Source organism: Alosa pseudoharengus, unplaced genomic scaffold (genome assembly GCF_046254945.1).
Source record: "Alosa pseudoharengus isolate Yale_2024_CS ecotype anadromous, Long Island Sound unplaced genomic scaffold, YU_APseudo_1.1 YU_APseudo_1.1_scf_18, whole genome shotgun sequence".
In the NCBI taxonomy this organism is placed as follows: Eukaryota; Metazoa; Chordata; class Actinopteri; order Clupeiformes; family Clupeidae; genus Alosa; species Alosa pseudoharengus.
The window spans coordinates 18,152,883-18,168,623 of record NW_027468650.1 but is presented as its reverse complement, the minus strand read 5'-3'; the positions used below and the strand labels follow the sequence as shown (position 1 = coordinate 18,168,623).

Sequence of the window (15,741 nt, the reverse complement as noted above, 5' to 3'; positions counted from 1 at the left end):
AGAAGTGGAAAGGGGCCAGCCACATCATATGAATAAAACATGTTACCTTATTAAAATAGTCAGTGGAGAGAGAGAGAGAGAGAGAGAGAGAGAGAGAGAGCAGAGAGGGAGAGACAGCGATACAGAGAGAGGTTAAAGAGAAAGAGAGAGCGAAAGAGAGAGAGAGCTCCATTAGCTCCTAAATGAGTCTTATGCTTCCTGAATTCATATATACAGAAAGCAACAGTGAGAGAGTGAGACAGAGAAAGAGAGAGAAAGAGACAGCGATACAGAGAGAGAGAGGTTAAAGAGAAAGAAAGAGAGAGAGAGAGAGAGAGAGAGAGAGAGAGAGAGGAGGTTCAAGGTGAAGGTCAGCTATTAGCTCCTAAATGAGTCTTATGCTTCCTGAATTCATATATACAGAAAGTGACAGTGAAAGAGTGAGAGAGAGAGAATTCATACCTGAACATATCTCCCAAGCCCTTCAGCATCCCTTTCTTGGCTTTGTTCTTGTCCTTCTCCTTGTCTCGGTCTGGCTTCTTCTTCTCTTTAACACTTTTTTCTTTCTTCTTGTCTTCTTTCGGACGGCTTCCATTGACCTGCCGAGAGTCTGGGTTAACTGTGCCAAAGCCAGGTGCAATGGTGAGGTCAGTTGCCGTGGAGACAGAGTCACGGCCAGAACGGGAGCTCTCCTCTGTGTCTTCCTCCACTGAAAGTGAGAGAGAGAGAGAGAGAGAGAGGGAGAGAGAGAGGAAAAAAGCAAATAAACAGTCACTGTGTAAAAGCTTAGTTTACAATTTTCACAGTGAATTAATCAGCCAACTAGGAGTGGTATGAATACAGAAAAGATGTACTGATCAGTCATTCTGACCAGTCTTCCAAAAGCACCTTTCTCATGATAATCATGGCCTCAGAGTTTTTACATAGGGCTCTTGCTAGAGCCTGCGTGGTATCTCATGCTAGACAAGGGAGCAGACAGTACAGACATCCTGAAAGAGTGGGTATAATGTGACAGAGAAAAAAAACGCCCTTGCTTACAGCTCTTTCACTCATGATTCATGAGAGAGAAGGCTGGGTCCAGAGACAAGAGAGCATAAGGAGGGGATGGAAAGAGAGGAGCCTATCACTCCTCCTGCCTAGTCATCACCTGCTCCAAGCAGGAGAAAATGGCAAGCTCCATCCAGGATCCAGAATGCTTCTGAGGCCCCAAGGCTGCTGTGTCAGCAACACAGGCTGTGGCTGAGAACAGTCACATCCCCAACCACATAGGGTGAAAAACTGAGAACTTTAAATGAATGCTTTCTTTCATGTCTATTAAAACAGCATAGTTGAGGCTCTGGCAATGATGAATGATTTACTTATACACTCAATTATTATGCAGTGTTTTTGGCTGCATGTGATGCAATTCATGATCAGAAAATATTTTAAGCTTTTCCCTTAAGACTTTGAAGATTTCTTTGAACTATTTCGAGTCACAGAGGCAGAACAGAGAGAGAGCCTGGGAGAATGAGAGAGATAGAGAGAGAGAGAGAGAGAGAGAGAGAGAGAGAGAGAGAGAGAGAGCAAGAGGACACAAGAGTCCTGAGTTAATATCCTTGTTTGATTTATTCATTGTGCTGTGAGGATGTTTGCTTTGAAGAAAGAGTTCTGGGTCTCCTGACAGTTTCATCAGAGCCTGATCACTAATTGCATCACACAGTTCCCCCAGTGATCCTAGTATAGGTTTAACTTTAACATGCAGAATTAAGAGTGGTTTAACTTAATGTGTTGTCATGTTCATAATTCAAAAGGTCTTTATCAAGCATGTTGTGTAATAAAATATTATTGAAATGATATGATGCATGGCACTTTATGACATAAATATAGAAAAATATATTATAAATATATGTTATAAAATTGCATAAATGAAGGCCTCTAAAAAAGTAGAAATAATACTTAATACTAATCTACAATTCTTAGAGAACAATTAGGGGGGAGAGAATAGTGAGTGGAAGACATTGGAGAGGCCCTGGAAAGCAGAACCCCTCCAGTAATGGTGGGTCCTAATGGATATTGGAGGTACAGTAGATGTCTGTGAGATTAGCGTTTATTAATGTCATCAATGTTACTTCCTCACTGAAGGCTTTTTGATGAGACGAAGAAAGGCACTTATGAAAAAAGGAGGCCATGTTGGATTTTTTTCACTGTGGAATGGAGAATAATACTGTGGGAAGGGAGGGGAAGAAGGTTCTCATTTCAGAGATGAGTAGGGGATTTGTTTTCTTCCACTGCCTTGTCTTTCAAGTTATCAGCACATTCTTTTCGGTGGCTATCTCAGAGGGGAAATTACTGAAATGAAATCCCACAGTGGAACCATATATGACAGGAATTGTATGCGCATTTATGGCCTAAATCTATTCAATTGTCCCATCTCTCTCTCTCTTCTTTCTCACCTTCTGGTACTGCATCCCACCTACTTTCATCTGTTTTTTTTGCTTGGACATCTTATCGTCACGCTAAGTGCAAAGGCGGACCATCAGCGCAACAAAGCTGCAGCTGGCAATTAAAGCCTCTTCTCAAAGATTAGACAACAGCACTAATTTCTGCAGCTCCTAATGATGCCGTCTCAGATAACTCGCCAGAGATGGGACTCGTGAATCCTCCTGGGGAGAATTTGACTATGTGTGTGTGTGTGTGTGTGTGTGTGTGTGTGTGTGTGTGTGTGCGTGCGTGCGTACGTGTGCGTGTGTACCCGTGCACAATGCACATGTGTGTATCTGACTGTACTGCTTCCTCATACATTCACTTTGATCGTACACTCACAAAGAGAGACACACAGACACATGAATCTGGAAACAAAGTGCTGCAAGCCCAAAGAAGAGACAACATGAAGGTAAAAGGTTTGACTGAAGACTCACCACTCATTAGCCATACAGTATGGAAGAGAGGGGTCAGCAGGACAACAAAAAAACAAACAAACAAACAAACAACACTAAACAAATGACAAAACACAACTGGAAATCACATGAATAGCACAGATACAAAGTGAAAGATCATTCAAAAAGCCAGCACGGATCAGGTAAGGCTTTTTTCAGAATATACCGTGAGTTACTGGGGTATTTCCTGAAAATTAGGTGAATCAGGCTAATTAAAATGATCACAGCTTTCCCCCCAGAAAATAAATCAATGTTTTGACACCACAATCAAGCCATTTACATCTCTCTAGTTTGATAGACAGGGGTATACATCTCTCTGTGTATAAGCCTGACTAGTGCCAGATTGGTAAAACTGCAAGCTCATTTAAAGAGTCTGGGAATGGTGGCGAGAAGGACAGAAGAAAAGGAGACCATAATACGGATGTGAGCCATTTAAAATATAGAACACTGGGAAAAAACCAGATGAATTCATTCACTCAGTAGGATATCTTGCCGCAACACATTTTCCCTGGGTGATTCCAAATTCGCATTTTATGTAAATAAAAGTCTCGGGTTGGATTTGGAAAAAAAGAGAGTGTAGCTTATCTGTCAACTTTGACTATTAACCTCAGTGACAGCCCCGTTCTGGCTCTTTTATCTAAATTGAAAAACAGAGTTATTTGAATATCAGAGAGGAGAGGATGCAATATACCTCTACCGAGAAATCAGCTGCTATTTCCATTTCTCATCCATAGATAACACGATATTTAGTGCTTCCCTGACAGAGGTTGTGAGAACAAAATGATTTGGGTAATTTTTAAAATCTCTTTAAACAGAATCTATTCAGAATAGGGGAAAAAGGGTGATTATTGTGTGTGGCGAGGCAGTGTTATTACCTGCAAAGGGAATGTCATCTTTGTCTTTGGAGCCGTGTAATAGAATGCCAACCTCTGTGTACTCTCAGAGCCTTGAAGTGGAGTGATGCTCAATCCAAATGAGACCCTCACTACTTTCAAATGTGCTTTGCTTTATATAAAAACGTTTTGCGCTGCATTTTGTGAGATACCATTTTATTGCTATGTTAGGGTATCTAAGATGACAACCATGGCAATTCAATACAGGCAAATACTAGACAATTGCTCTGGCCATCACCTAAACTGCATTTGTGCAAAAACAAAACCTCACATCTTACAAATTATTGCTATAGCTCTGAAGAGATGCATTATTCTTTTACTAATAGCTCACCGGATTTCAAGGACACACAGATCTGGCGGGGGACTATAAGTAATTACAAAATGCTTACAGTCTGTTAGTATTAATAACCAAAACCAATTTGTATGGCAAGCGGGAAGCAAAGAAATCCACAAAGCAAACATCAACATTACCAGAACTCTCCAGAAATTCAGGCAGAAAAATGATTCTGTTATGCATAGCAGTAATGTTAAGACTGATTGAGCATTTATTCCCTCATGTCACTTCCTTACTGCTTTTTTTTCTATTTAAAGGAAATCCTGACCCAAATACAGATGATCAGGCGGCTCATGGAACTGCAAATTCCTCTGGGGAACTATCGCCCCATCCAACAACCAAGCTCAATCTCAAAGTAAATAGAAAAACTGTAGGGTAGACTAGGCTTTATATTAAGAACTGGAACATAATGTTTTTTTTCTTTCTCACTTATAAATAAAGAGTTTGTACCGCAGCATAATGAGACATAAAAAACTGCTCCAAACTATAATATAATGTAATGTATTTATGTAGCAACACAGCGCAAGCACAGTGACCAAGCGCATCAGGTTTCCAATAGATCTCTTATAATCACACTAATTCAATTTAAGCGCATTTAACACCTTTGTGCTGTGTGACTGCTTTGGAATAGTTATCTGTGCACTCACAGGTTTCCATGCCTTCGTCATATTCCTCTGAAGCATTGGTGGTCATGCCTGGACGATCATATGATTTGTCAATGGCGGCACGGAAGCTCTCATTACAGCCCCTCCCCCTTATTATCCGTGGGCGTGGCCTGTGAAAGGGGATGTCTCCATTGAGGGTGACCTCAGCAACTGCAGTCTGGAGGCTTTCAAGGGAGCTGGACTTCTTCAGACCAAGAGATGGGCCAACATCTCGCGTTGGGGATCCTAAAGAGTTAAAAAAGAATATCATATCATCATATAAGAGATGACATTAGGGATATATGTCAATACCTTCTATTCAACTGGTAACACTGTATATTGGAAGACCTACTGAATACTGCATTCTATATATAGGCATATGCTTATATATTGGGGCCTGGTTTCCTGAGGCCTTCTTACCGCTACATCATTCTTAAGTATGTGTAATCTTAAGTCAGTGTTTCCCAAACTGTGTGCCGTGGCGCACCAGAGTGTGCCTTATTTTCATAAGGTTGGTCAGGAGTCACTCTAAGCCTACACCAAAACAGTGTCAATAGATGTTGAGTGGCCAAACCAAATACTGTAAGAGCCCTGCTAAACACCAATTAATATAAAGGTAGATATAAACAGAGAGACCCAGAAAGGGAAATACACATAAGTACAGAAAATCGAGCAACAGAGTTGGAGGTATGCGTTTGAGGTGTGTCTTTGACAGAGAAATGGGAGGAAAAACTGATGGGGAACAATAAAAAGAAATGCATGGTACACTGACAGTGAAATGAGGAAGTATTTAAGCTTGGTTACGTTATTAATGATCAGTGATTACCCACATGCTGATGGAAAGCCAGGTGGAAAATAAAAGAAAAAAATCAGCACAACTGCATATAACAACCGACTGTCTAAGCGAGTGATGTCTTTAAAACATGTTTTTATGCAAAGACAAAGAAAATACCTGTGTGACAAAGACATTTAACTTGATAAATAATCCTAATAAGATCTGTAATGACAAACCAAAATCTTAAAAAAAGGTATCCCTGCAAGCTGTCATATTATGTTAGTATGAGTATGTAAGTGAAGGACAACAGCAAACAATGAAGGAAGTTAGTAAGAAATAATATCTTTACAGTATCTACAAAACAATACTGCATATACAGGTAGTCCTTGGTTCAAGTCATTTCTACCTTTTTTTCCTTTTGACATATTGGATCCCCCTTATGCAGGCTAATGTAATTAACATGCAAATTATACATAAACAAACATTGTAGGACTGACAGAATGCCACCATTCAGAGGCCTCGGCATGAGGGCAGACAGGGCTGCCGACTGTGTTTGTTTGTCAGAGAGTGATTGTGTCATTACCCTTCATAGCAGGAAAGCTAATGCTAACACCAGCGCTAGTAGTAAACAGACTCTAATCAGGCTGGTGCAGTGTAGATACCAGGCTTTGCCCCACATTTAATTTATTTCACTTTGTCTCCTGTGGATGCCATGTTCTGTTCAAAGTGCACAGGTGGTATGATGTCAGTATTGATGTGGTTCTCTTAAATCATATATCTTCTGTTTCACTTCAAAAAAGAGCAGTTCAAATTTTCCCCATTATGCAACCAAGAAGCAAACATGAAACGGTGTATTAATAATATTCCCATGTCAGTTGTCTCTTCTGATGATAGCCATTGATGTTAATTGAAAATTACTTGTGAAAATCCTCTACTTCTCCTCTGAAATTAAATATTTATGTCTGGTAGAGTTAGCAGTTTAGCACCATAGGGACATTCTGTCATGGTTCCACCATTTTCACATATGGCTATGCCCCTGTGTAAACACAACTTTTCCCCCCACTTCTTTTAGCTTGTTCTTGCACTGTTACTCTTTAACTCCAGCACCTTCTCCCAACATGTCTCTCATTCTCCCCAATTCTATTTTTCATTTCTCTTTGTTAGTCCATGTCTTTCATTTGTCTTATTCTGTTTTTTCTCTCTCTCTCTCTCTCTCTCTCTCTCTCCATCTGTTCTTCTTATGAGGTGGACCTGACCATGTGGAGCTCATGCTCATCCATCTATGGCGGCCTTGACTTGTTTTCAGAGGACTAAATGGACCGTGGGCCATAACGGTGAGGCACACAGCGGAACTCTGGATGGAAAGACTTAAAACCAAACACAGATTAGGCTGAAAAAATAAACCCCTATCACCAAGAGAAAACAATTAGAAATCTATTACCTCCTTCTATTACTGAATAGCCCCCTTCTGACAGCCAGCGTATGTATGATGAAGTTAGGAAATACAGAGGAGGAGGAGGAGAGAGAGAAACAGGCCGAGCTAGAGAAAGAAACAACAGAAGTGTGGCTGATGTGATTACAGGTGATTTCTGAAGAACGGGAACGGTTGGAACTGGGGTGATTATGAAGAGGCAAGTTGCCAGTATTTCCCGGTGTAATCCAAACTTGTGCTGCTGCTGTTATCATTGCTTCACAAGCAGTAGTGGTTTCTGAGAGCTGTCTTTGCCAACTGCACCCCTTTAATCTCCTCTTGATCCTTTAACTAAGCAATCCTGCAACATGTATGAGTGTGATTAGCCCAGATGATGCCAAAACAAAACGCTTCTGTATCAAAGCTGCAGTGGGCTATGGTGGTTCTTTGGGTGGTTCATTAGCTTGGAATTCCATAATTCAATAATAATAGGGTTAGCCCAATAATAACCCAATAATAACTGGTCATAACGAAGGGCAGTAGAGTTGTATACTAATCACTAATCTACTGCTCTAGGTGTCTTGGAAAGTTACAGAGGGATCCAGGGATTTATTTTTTAAGTTTACAACATCCCAAAAACAACCTAGAAATAGCAGCAAATGTAAAGAAACAACTGTTTTGAAGCAGTGTCAATAACTCCTAGTGCCATGCCGGCTCTCTCGTCATATCCCACTGTTTCACTTGTGGCTGCGGAATTAAACACAACGCAAGTCAATGCAAGGGCCTACAGAAGCCTACAGAATTCCACATAGTTTCTTTATGCAGACGTTTATCAGTCGTTTCCTGGGTTAGTGAGCTGTAGCACAGCTGACAATGTTAACAGTCTGAACCAGTGAGCACAGGACCATTGAGTACAAGAGAGGGGTTTGTTTGTGGAGTAGGACATCCACTTATATGTTGCCACTCCTATGAAGGTCTCCACAAGCTACACACTTCAATTGGACCATTTTCCATTGCAACATCCATTGAATGAGCTATAAATAGGCCTGTAATTTTCTGACCGAAATGTGGAGCTGAACATCTTTGATAGTAGATTCATTTGTGTAACTCTCAAATATTTTTTCTTCTACACTGTAATTGGACTACCTAAGGACATTTGAAGAAAAGAAAACTTCTAATGCAATTAACCATGAGGAGACCTCATGGACCTGCTCCATGAAAGACATGCGATGACCGGCCTTAAAATATAATTTCAATGGCAATTCAAGACCAACCGATTCAGAAAATATATAACTCCCTAAAGCCTGCAGAGCTGACTCAATCCAGTAGCGTGTACATGTGACGCTTTCTGAAGCTTATGGAAATCTAGAAAACACAAACATGCACCAGGGATGCTATGGATGTCAAACGCAGTGGGATTCTGAGAAAAATCCAAGACTGATGCACAACAGTTTGAAGGAAAGATGACATCTGCTGTGGTTGGAATTTTCTGAATTTGTATCACCAGTTGGGGCTGATTTGGTATTCCAGTCACTACCTATGTTGCTACTATTATAGCATGTGAGCTGAACGCCTGTTTATGGCTGTGTCCTTATTTAAAGAAAAAAAAGAAAAAGAAAAAAGAACAGCTACAGGTGCACTCCACACATACACCAGTTTTGCACAGCACAGTTACTAAACCCAGACATTCATCTGGGAGGGCATGAAGTCCTTAGGTTGCCATACACCTGCTACTTGAGCCAAGATGAATGTGCTCTATCTCTTTAATCAGCAAGAAACCAAAGGCAAGCAAACAATTATAATGGAAAAGAGTGATTCTCATTAGACTGTAAAGGTAGGTGTAAAACAAATCTCATGAATAAATCAAAGGGAGTGGATATTACAGTATGGAAACTGCCACTATACTGCAATTAGCAGAGCTACGGCACTGCGTTCACCAACATCGCTCACAACTGTGCTTCTTGGGAGTGTATGCAAGGGTATTTGTGCTCCTGGACAGAGGCCCAATTACACATCATTTATTCAGTGCGCACAAGGTTTCAGCATGGCGTTAAAAGGGTGATTAGGCTATAAATAGTTCCAGAGTGGCCAAGGGGAGCCTGCTCTCTTTAGGCCTCCAGTGATAAGTGCAGGAGCCTGAGAGTTGACTGAGAGTCCACAGCTGTCCAAGATGTATCATTACTGGCAAGAGGGATGTCTGCACCTACCTTCTCATCACCTCTAACCAGCGCTTTCTGGTTACTATTTGGTATATCACCCCAACACTCTTTTAGTGGCTGTGCAGCAGAGAGATATTTGTTTCATTATTTTAGCGGCGGTTAATAGCCAAGCTTGTTTGTGGTTTGCATTGGCCACTTTTACACCACACTGCATGTATACTGAGCTAATTTCAGGTTCTAACTAATGGAATGGAATGTTTTCCACAGCTCCTAAGTACAGCTCTCAGGAGTCCAATTCAATAAAGTGCAGAATGAAACCTTTTTTCTACACCATTAGCCCTAGGGCTTACACTTTCAGCAGGGGTCTGCAATCTTCTCTGTTTTCCCCTCAAACACGAAGAGTCCCTCTCCCAGCTTCACACACTCGTCTACCCATGAGGCTTTGCTTTGAGGCTTGGCCCCTTCAGACTGCTCCTCATCTCTGAGAGGCTGACAGCTCCACTGTGGCTTTCCTGCAGCTCCCTTCCATGCGTATTCCCCTCTCGTCAGGCTATTTTATCTTTCGTTCTAATCATCTCGCTCACCCTGAGCGGAGGACACTTACTGGGTTTACAAGGGTGTGAGTCTTTTATATATGTCTGCCAGAGGCTGTGCCCATAGGGCGTAAACGCACTGGCCTACCATCTCCGCCAACAGCAAGGCCTGCCCACTGCCAGTCACTTCCAAATTAAGATTAGTGCTACATGTGAGCGGCTAATCTGTCCATCTTCTGTCTTCAGTTGTGCTTGCATTTGTTTTAACAGAGTTGTCCCAGACCGGAAATAGGCAGGGTGTTGGGAATAGGGATGTTAACATTCATGTAGCATATGTCGAACGGTTAACTGGTTTATTCGACTATCCGTTCGCACCCCTATTATACAAACATTCACACACAATCTGTCTGCCTACTGAGCGTAATTACTGCTTTCTTCAGTCATATTTTCAAAAGAACAAGTCATGTGCCATGTCCTCCCAAAACCCCTATTAAACACCATGCCACTCAGTCTGACAGATGAGGGGAAAATGTGGTAGAAAATGAATAATCATTCATACAACAGCAATTACCACAAATTGCTTCCTAAATATTCTCTCTACGAATGCCCTTCAGATACAGCTAATGAGGTAAAAATCTCTAAGGCCTCTGAACAGTTGTGGTAAGGCTTCAATTCGGAGAAGTCTTGAAGTTAAGAGTTCAAAGATCAACAGCGGTCAACACAAGCAGGGTAATCTACGAGAGGACCTTAAATTACATCAGCCACAACCCATGACTGTGAACTTTGCTGGATTAAATAGCAGAAATCTGGCCTTTTACACATTACACATACTGATGACACACTTGGCCAAGGTTTGAAATGGCACCCATCTCTGTAGAAATAAGAGGTGATATTCAAACAGACGAGTGGAAAGGTTTTAAAAATGCTCCAGTGATGGCATTTCACTGAGTGCTTCTAAAGAGTTTAATACATCCATCCACTCCATCTCAATGACTTCTGTGAAAGGGGAATTGAAATAACGTTCGGAAGGCTGAAGCCCTGCACAGTTCTGTCACGGCCTGATGTTGCGTGAAACATGACCTTTTGACCAAATAGCTTTCATCTCTCTCTCTCACTCAGTTTTGATTTAAGATTCTTCAACTGTGTTTCAGTGGAAAGGCAACTTGAAGAAAGTTCCATAGCGGTGGTCCAGTCGTGTTGTGCTGTGAAGTGTGTGTCCCTGACCGATTGCTTACCTTCCAGTCTCTCAGTGCAGGAATTGGGGTTAATCTCGTCAGCTACTGTTAAAGAGGCAAACAATTGTGATTGGTTAGTGCCCGCATTCCATCATTCCACCAATCAGTTACCCATCCATAAGCATTCCAGGAAGGACAATTAATTCAGGAACTGCATTCATTACTGAGCACTTGTCTTACAATCAAACAAGTAACATGCAGATATAGTGAGAGGGTATGGAAGAGCTTGCCAAGAGAGTTTCGGAGATTTGAAACAACATGCATCTCTCAGTTGTTGCAGTCCTGAATTAAGGCGCTGTAAAGTGTTATGAAAGTCATCCACAGTGCAAATCTTTACCATTTCCCTTCCCTTTCAGTCTTATCTGACATTTTAAAATATCAAATCTGAAACAATGATTTAAAAGTGATAAAAAAAATCCAAATTCCCCTGCTTTTATTGTTATCTTTGCAACTTCATGAGTAGACAAAGACTGAGACAAGACTGAGAGGGAAATCAGGAAAACCAGTGAAACACCTGTTGAATTACAAGAGTCCAGGTGAAGGTGTTAAGGTGTGCGTTGGTGTACCAGTGTAAGTATGTTGTGGAGTTTTGACATGCAGTCATGCCTGGGTGCACTCCTAAAACTCCTTGACAGTGACAACTATCAAGCATTTCTCTTAATGATGGACTGTCTCACGGTGTGTTTCTAGTCATAATACTCCTTAAATATGAGGGTAATCATAAGCTATTATTTTAAAAGCCACAGTATGAGTTCAGCACACAGTTAAGACATGTCGGAGAAGTGGAACCAGTATTCAATGTCTGTTCTACTTTTGAATCCTAACTTCATGTTCAAAGGGATCACAGTATTTTGTTTTAATAGAATCCTAATTTCATCAGATAAAATAAATGTGTGCATGGCTAGGGGCCATGTTGAATATTTATGTAGGACATGTCTGTGTGTCTGTGTATGTTGATCAAGGTGGTCCTTACACTTATTCAACCTTAGTCTAACATTATGTCCTTTTTCTCTTAGGTAGAAACCCAGAACTAAGAGAAACAAAATAAGGGAAACAATGAATGAGAGAGATAACACCCCCCTCTCTCATTCCACACTGGCATTGGAAGTCTGTTTGACGGAGATTACAGCACGGTTCTTATCCTTTGCAAGGTAAGCACACAACGTCAGGAGACAAGGTTAGGGAAGACTGGGACAAGATGGAGGGGAACATGGCTTGTGTTCTCTCAGGAGCCTGCTGCCTTGTCAAAGCAGCCTTACCCAGGTCCATACTCTTCGACTTCCGAGTCTTGATGATTTCTAGTTGGGCAGCAGCATCCCCAAACTGTTTGGTACGCTTCTCAGACATGCTCTGGCGGCCAAAACCCTCCCGCTGGAAGTGGAGGTCAGGGTCTGCGTCAGGACTGAGAGAACTAGGGGGGGAAAAACAGAGAGAGGGGAGTGAGGAAGTGTAGATAATCTTGTGCAGATGTCCTGCATGACATACGTTTATACACATAACTACACAGAGAGTCAGTAGACTGCCTGCTCAGTCAGCCTCATAGGTGGGATGCCCAGCCCAACCCACACAGAATGACATGCAAATGTTTGGTCGGTCCGCTGCAGAATACTTTGTCCACCTCCTCTCCCCCTCTCCCGTGCCCTATCTATGTCTGCATCGTAATTGAAAAGCTGGGAGGAGAAATGGGGGGGGGGGCAACAGCCTCACGGCAACAGCATTTGCATGCCAGACAGAGGGACATGACAATTAACCAGACAGCGAAGGGGGAAATATCAATTTGTGTCAAGATGCATGAATGAGATATTGATTAGGTTTGATACCAATGGACTTCATGCACACAGTCACATACACAGAATGGATGACAGACATACACCACCATAACTGGCCACACAGAGGAACACGTACAGAAATGTGGAGAAAATAGGTCATACTGTTGGATACAGTATCATAACAAGTAGGGTTAGGATTAGGGTTAGAGGTTATGATTAGGGTTAGGGTTCATGTGTCATGACAGTGTCATATGTTCTTGACAGTGTCATATCACTCTTATGTCGATACTGTAAAGTGTTACCGAAACATCTTTATGTAAGCAAACCAGCAGAACAGCATTGAGTCTGAAATTCAAGTGAAGAGAAGAGGAGCCAGTAGAGAATTTTCTTATTTCTGACTGCGTAGAAGCTTTTTAACTGATGGGAAGCCCTCTCTTAGCCTGACTACAGTCTGTTCATGCATTTCCCAGCATGCTCTGGGGTCCTTCGCCATGTCCCCAGAGCAGTCTGGAATTCTGCTGGGCTGAGAGGAAGCTGAGGGGAGGGGTTGAGCAGCAGGCTGTAACACACAGCACAGCTTCAGAAAGGATTTGTTTCTCATACCAATCCAGTATAATATTATACAATAAACTATGTATTGACTTTACCAGCAATTATACACTGGATCTGTTTAACAATCTGATTATCATTCTTATCCAAAAGTAACAGTTGACACGGGATGTTTAATATACTACCATAAAAAGCCAGAACTGCAAGCCCAACACAAACTCCTAAGAGGAACGTAGCTTATTAAAGTAACTCTGTGTAAGGGAAGGAGTGTGTGACAAGAGTTCGACAAAAAATATTTTCCAACTACAGGCCAAACAAAATCTACTGAATGTCTTCAATCAAATCAGACACACCGATACACTGTCAGTGGGGCAGACACTTCATGGTTTTCTCCTTTGCTTTGCCCTACATTTCACATCACTCACGAAACCTCCTTAGTGTACGAGCTACTGTGCCAGTGGCAACCAAAAGGCGGTATTTGATATGATTTTCATGTTACCCCATAGGTCTCCTGGTGAAGGCCTCTTAACAGTGTGCCATTTGCCAGAGGGAGGGGGTGGATTGAGAGGCTTTTTGATACATATGAAGTTATTCACCAATGATTTGTTTCCCTTTTCTCCTCTTTAAAAAAATGTCAGTGGTGAGAATGTGTGTGTGTACTGTATGAGAGGAAGAGGAATTCTATTGTACTGCTGCGAGTAGCCTCTGTATACAGTTAAATCCAAATGAGAGCCACAGAAATACAATACAAAAGTAAGCAAGTAAGCAAATGAATAAATAAAATCATACAGATGTATTAGTGGGTTAATTGCAAATAAATAAATACATATTAATTAATGTAGGAGTGACAGTAAGTTTTAGCTGTGCATTCATTTATATCATTTTACAACTCCATTGTTACTTTCTTCCATATCCAAAATTAACCAGTACTGCCAAGTGCTAGAAGAGACTCCTTATACTCTGCAAATCCATATCCCTATTTATCATGGGTGCTTAACAGCATGTAAAACTGCACACACTCGCTCCTCCTGAGCATTGCTCACTAAAAGCCTTGTGCTCCAACTCCATCGCCTTACGGTCGATCCATCGCTCCCTCCTTCCAGCTTGCAATCCCATTACCAATGAGTGTTATCAAGACAGGACAAGGCTTTTCCCCCGTTCAAAGAACTGGCTCTTGGCTCCTTTTTATTGTAACTTCTATTCCTTTCCGGGTTTTGATGGATGCCTTGAATGGTAACTTTTGTGATATTCAGCGGGAAGAAAACCGAAGGTGAGCCCTAGACATTCACTGTGTGTGTGTGTGTGTGTGTGTGTGTGTGTGTGTGTGTCTGTGTGTGTGTGTGTGTGTCTGTGTGTGTGTGTGTGTGTGTGTGTGTGTGTGTGTGTGTGTGTGTGTGTGTATTGGGGGTTGATGGTTTTTTTGTCTTCTCTGGGGAGTCTCTCCAGGGAGGGACAGTCCCACTGAAAGCTTCCCAGGAAGAGGAAGACGAGATATGTTCAGTGCCAACAAAGCTGCCTGATCCCTGTCAACAAAGACACATGGCAGGTTGTCTCCTCCATGCCAGGATCGGAAAAAAAATAAATAATTCTACTGTAGAAGCAATGACAAAACTGCATGTATATGGAATGTGGCTTCTCCTGTAACAACCTTACATCATGTGTTACAGTTCAGCTTACATTACATGTGTGTGAAATTAATTTCCATTGTTCTGTGCACATTCAACATATGAATACAACACACAATCACAGCTGTACGTTTGTTTGAACAGCTTTGTGATTGCAGCAGCCATTAACCCCTTCTGTGAAATTCTGATTGGCAGTGATGCTAAGGAAGACTCCATATTATATCCTTGCTTCCCTTCTGCAAGTATCCACACTTGCTAGTGGATATGGCACTGGAACAGAGATACAGAACATGTTTTCTTTAAACTGCATGTATATGGAATGGGGCATCTCCTGTTACAGCCTTACTGCACAACAAGTCTACATAGAAATGCTATGTTATTTCACTAGGTATAAACACAGGCTCTGGCTTTTGGACAGCTTGATTTTCCTATAGCTGTTTGCTTAAGCTGATGGTTGCGGAGTGGAGACTAGGCCGGTTGGCCTGCCGTGTGATTGAATCACGCTGGGTTTTGCCGTGTCTCGTTGAATGCTCATTCACACAGGCAGTGGCACCATCCAGCCTGACAGCTGAGTGATTTATGTGTGCGTCATACCCACCGAGAGAGCCCCTTCACTAAGGAGTGTGGATACGGCTGTGTCCTTGGAGTCTCTCCCGCTCTTTCTCTGTCTCTCTCTCCCTCTCTTTCTCTGTCTCTCTCTCCCCCTCTCTTTCTCTGTCTCTTTCTCCCTCTCTTTCTCTGTCTCTCTCTCCCTCTCTTTCTCTGTCTCTCTCTCCCTCTCTTTCTCTGTCTCTCTCTCCCTCTCTTTCTCTGTCTCTCTCTCTCCCTCTCTTTCTCTCTCTGATTCCCCCTTTTGTCATTGTCCATTTTTGGGCTGTCATCTCCCTCTGATCAGATGTCTCTCTTCATCTCTGTCCTTG

General features: G+C 41.9%; 1 protein-coding gene across 2 annotated transcripts in view; it reads right to left on the bottom strand.

Annotated features, from left to right (window-relative positions):
• pard3aa (par-3 family cell polarity regulator alpha, a) overlaps window positions 1-15,741 on the bottom strand; it is a 281,887-nt gene that overhangs the window by 92,885 nt on the left and 173,261 nt on the right. The window contains exons 16-19 of one of the 2 annotated variants that reach the window (XM_076290387.1): window positions 12,138-12,289; window positions 10,879-10,923; window positions 4,769-5,011; window positions 442-688 (exon numbers count right to left, since the gene is read on the bottom strand). In XM_076290387.1, coding sequence (XP_076146502.1) covers window positions 442-688; window positions 4,769-5,011; window positions 10,879-10,923; window positions 12,138-12,289 — 687 coding nt within the window. The remainder of the gene's footprint in view (window positions 1-441; window positions 689-4,768; window positions 5,012-10,878; window positions 10,924-12,137; window positions 12,290-15,741) is intronic. The other variant, XM_076290388.1, reaches the window with a different exon arrangement.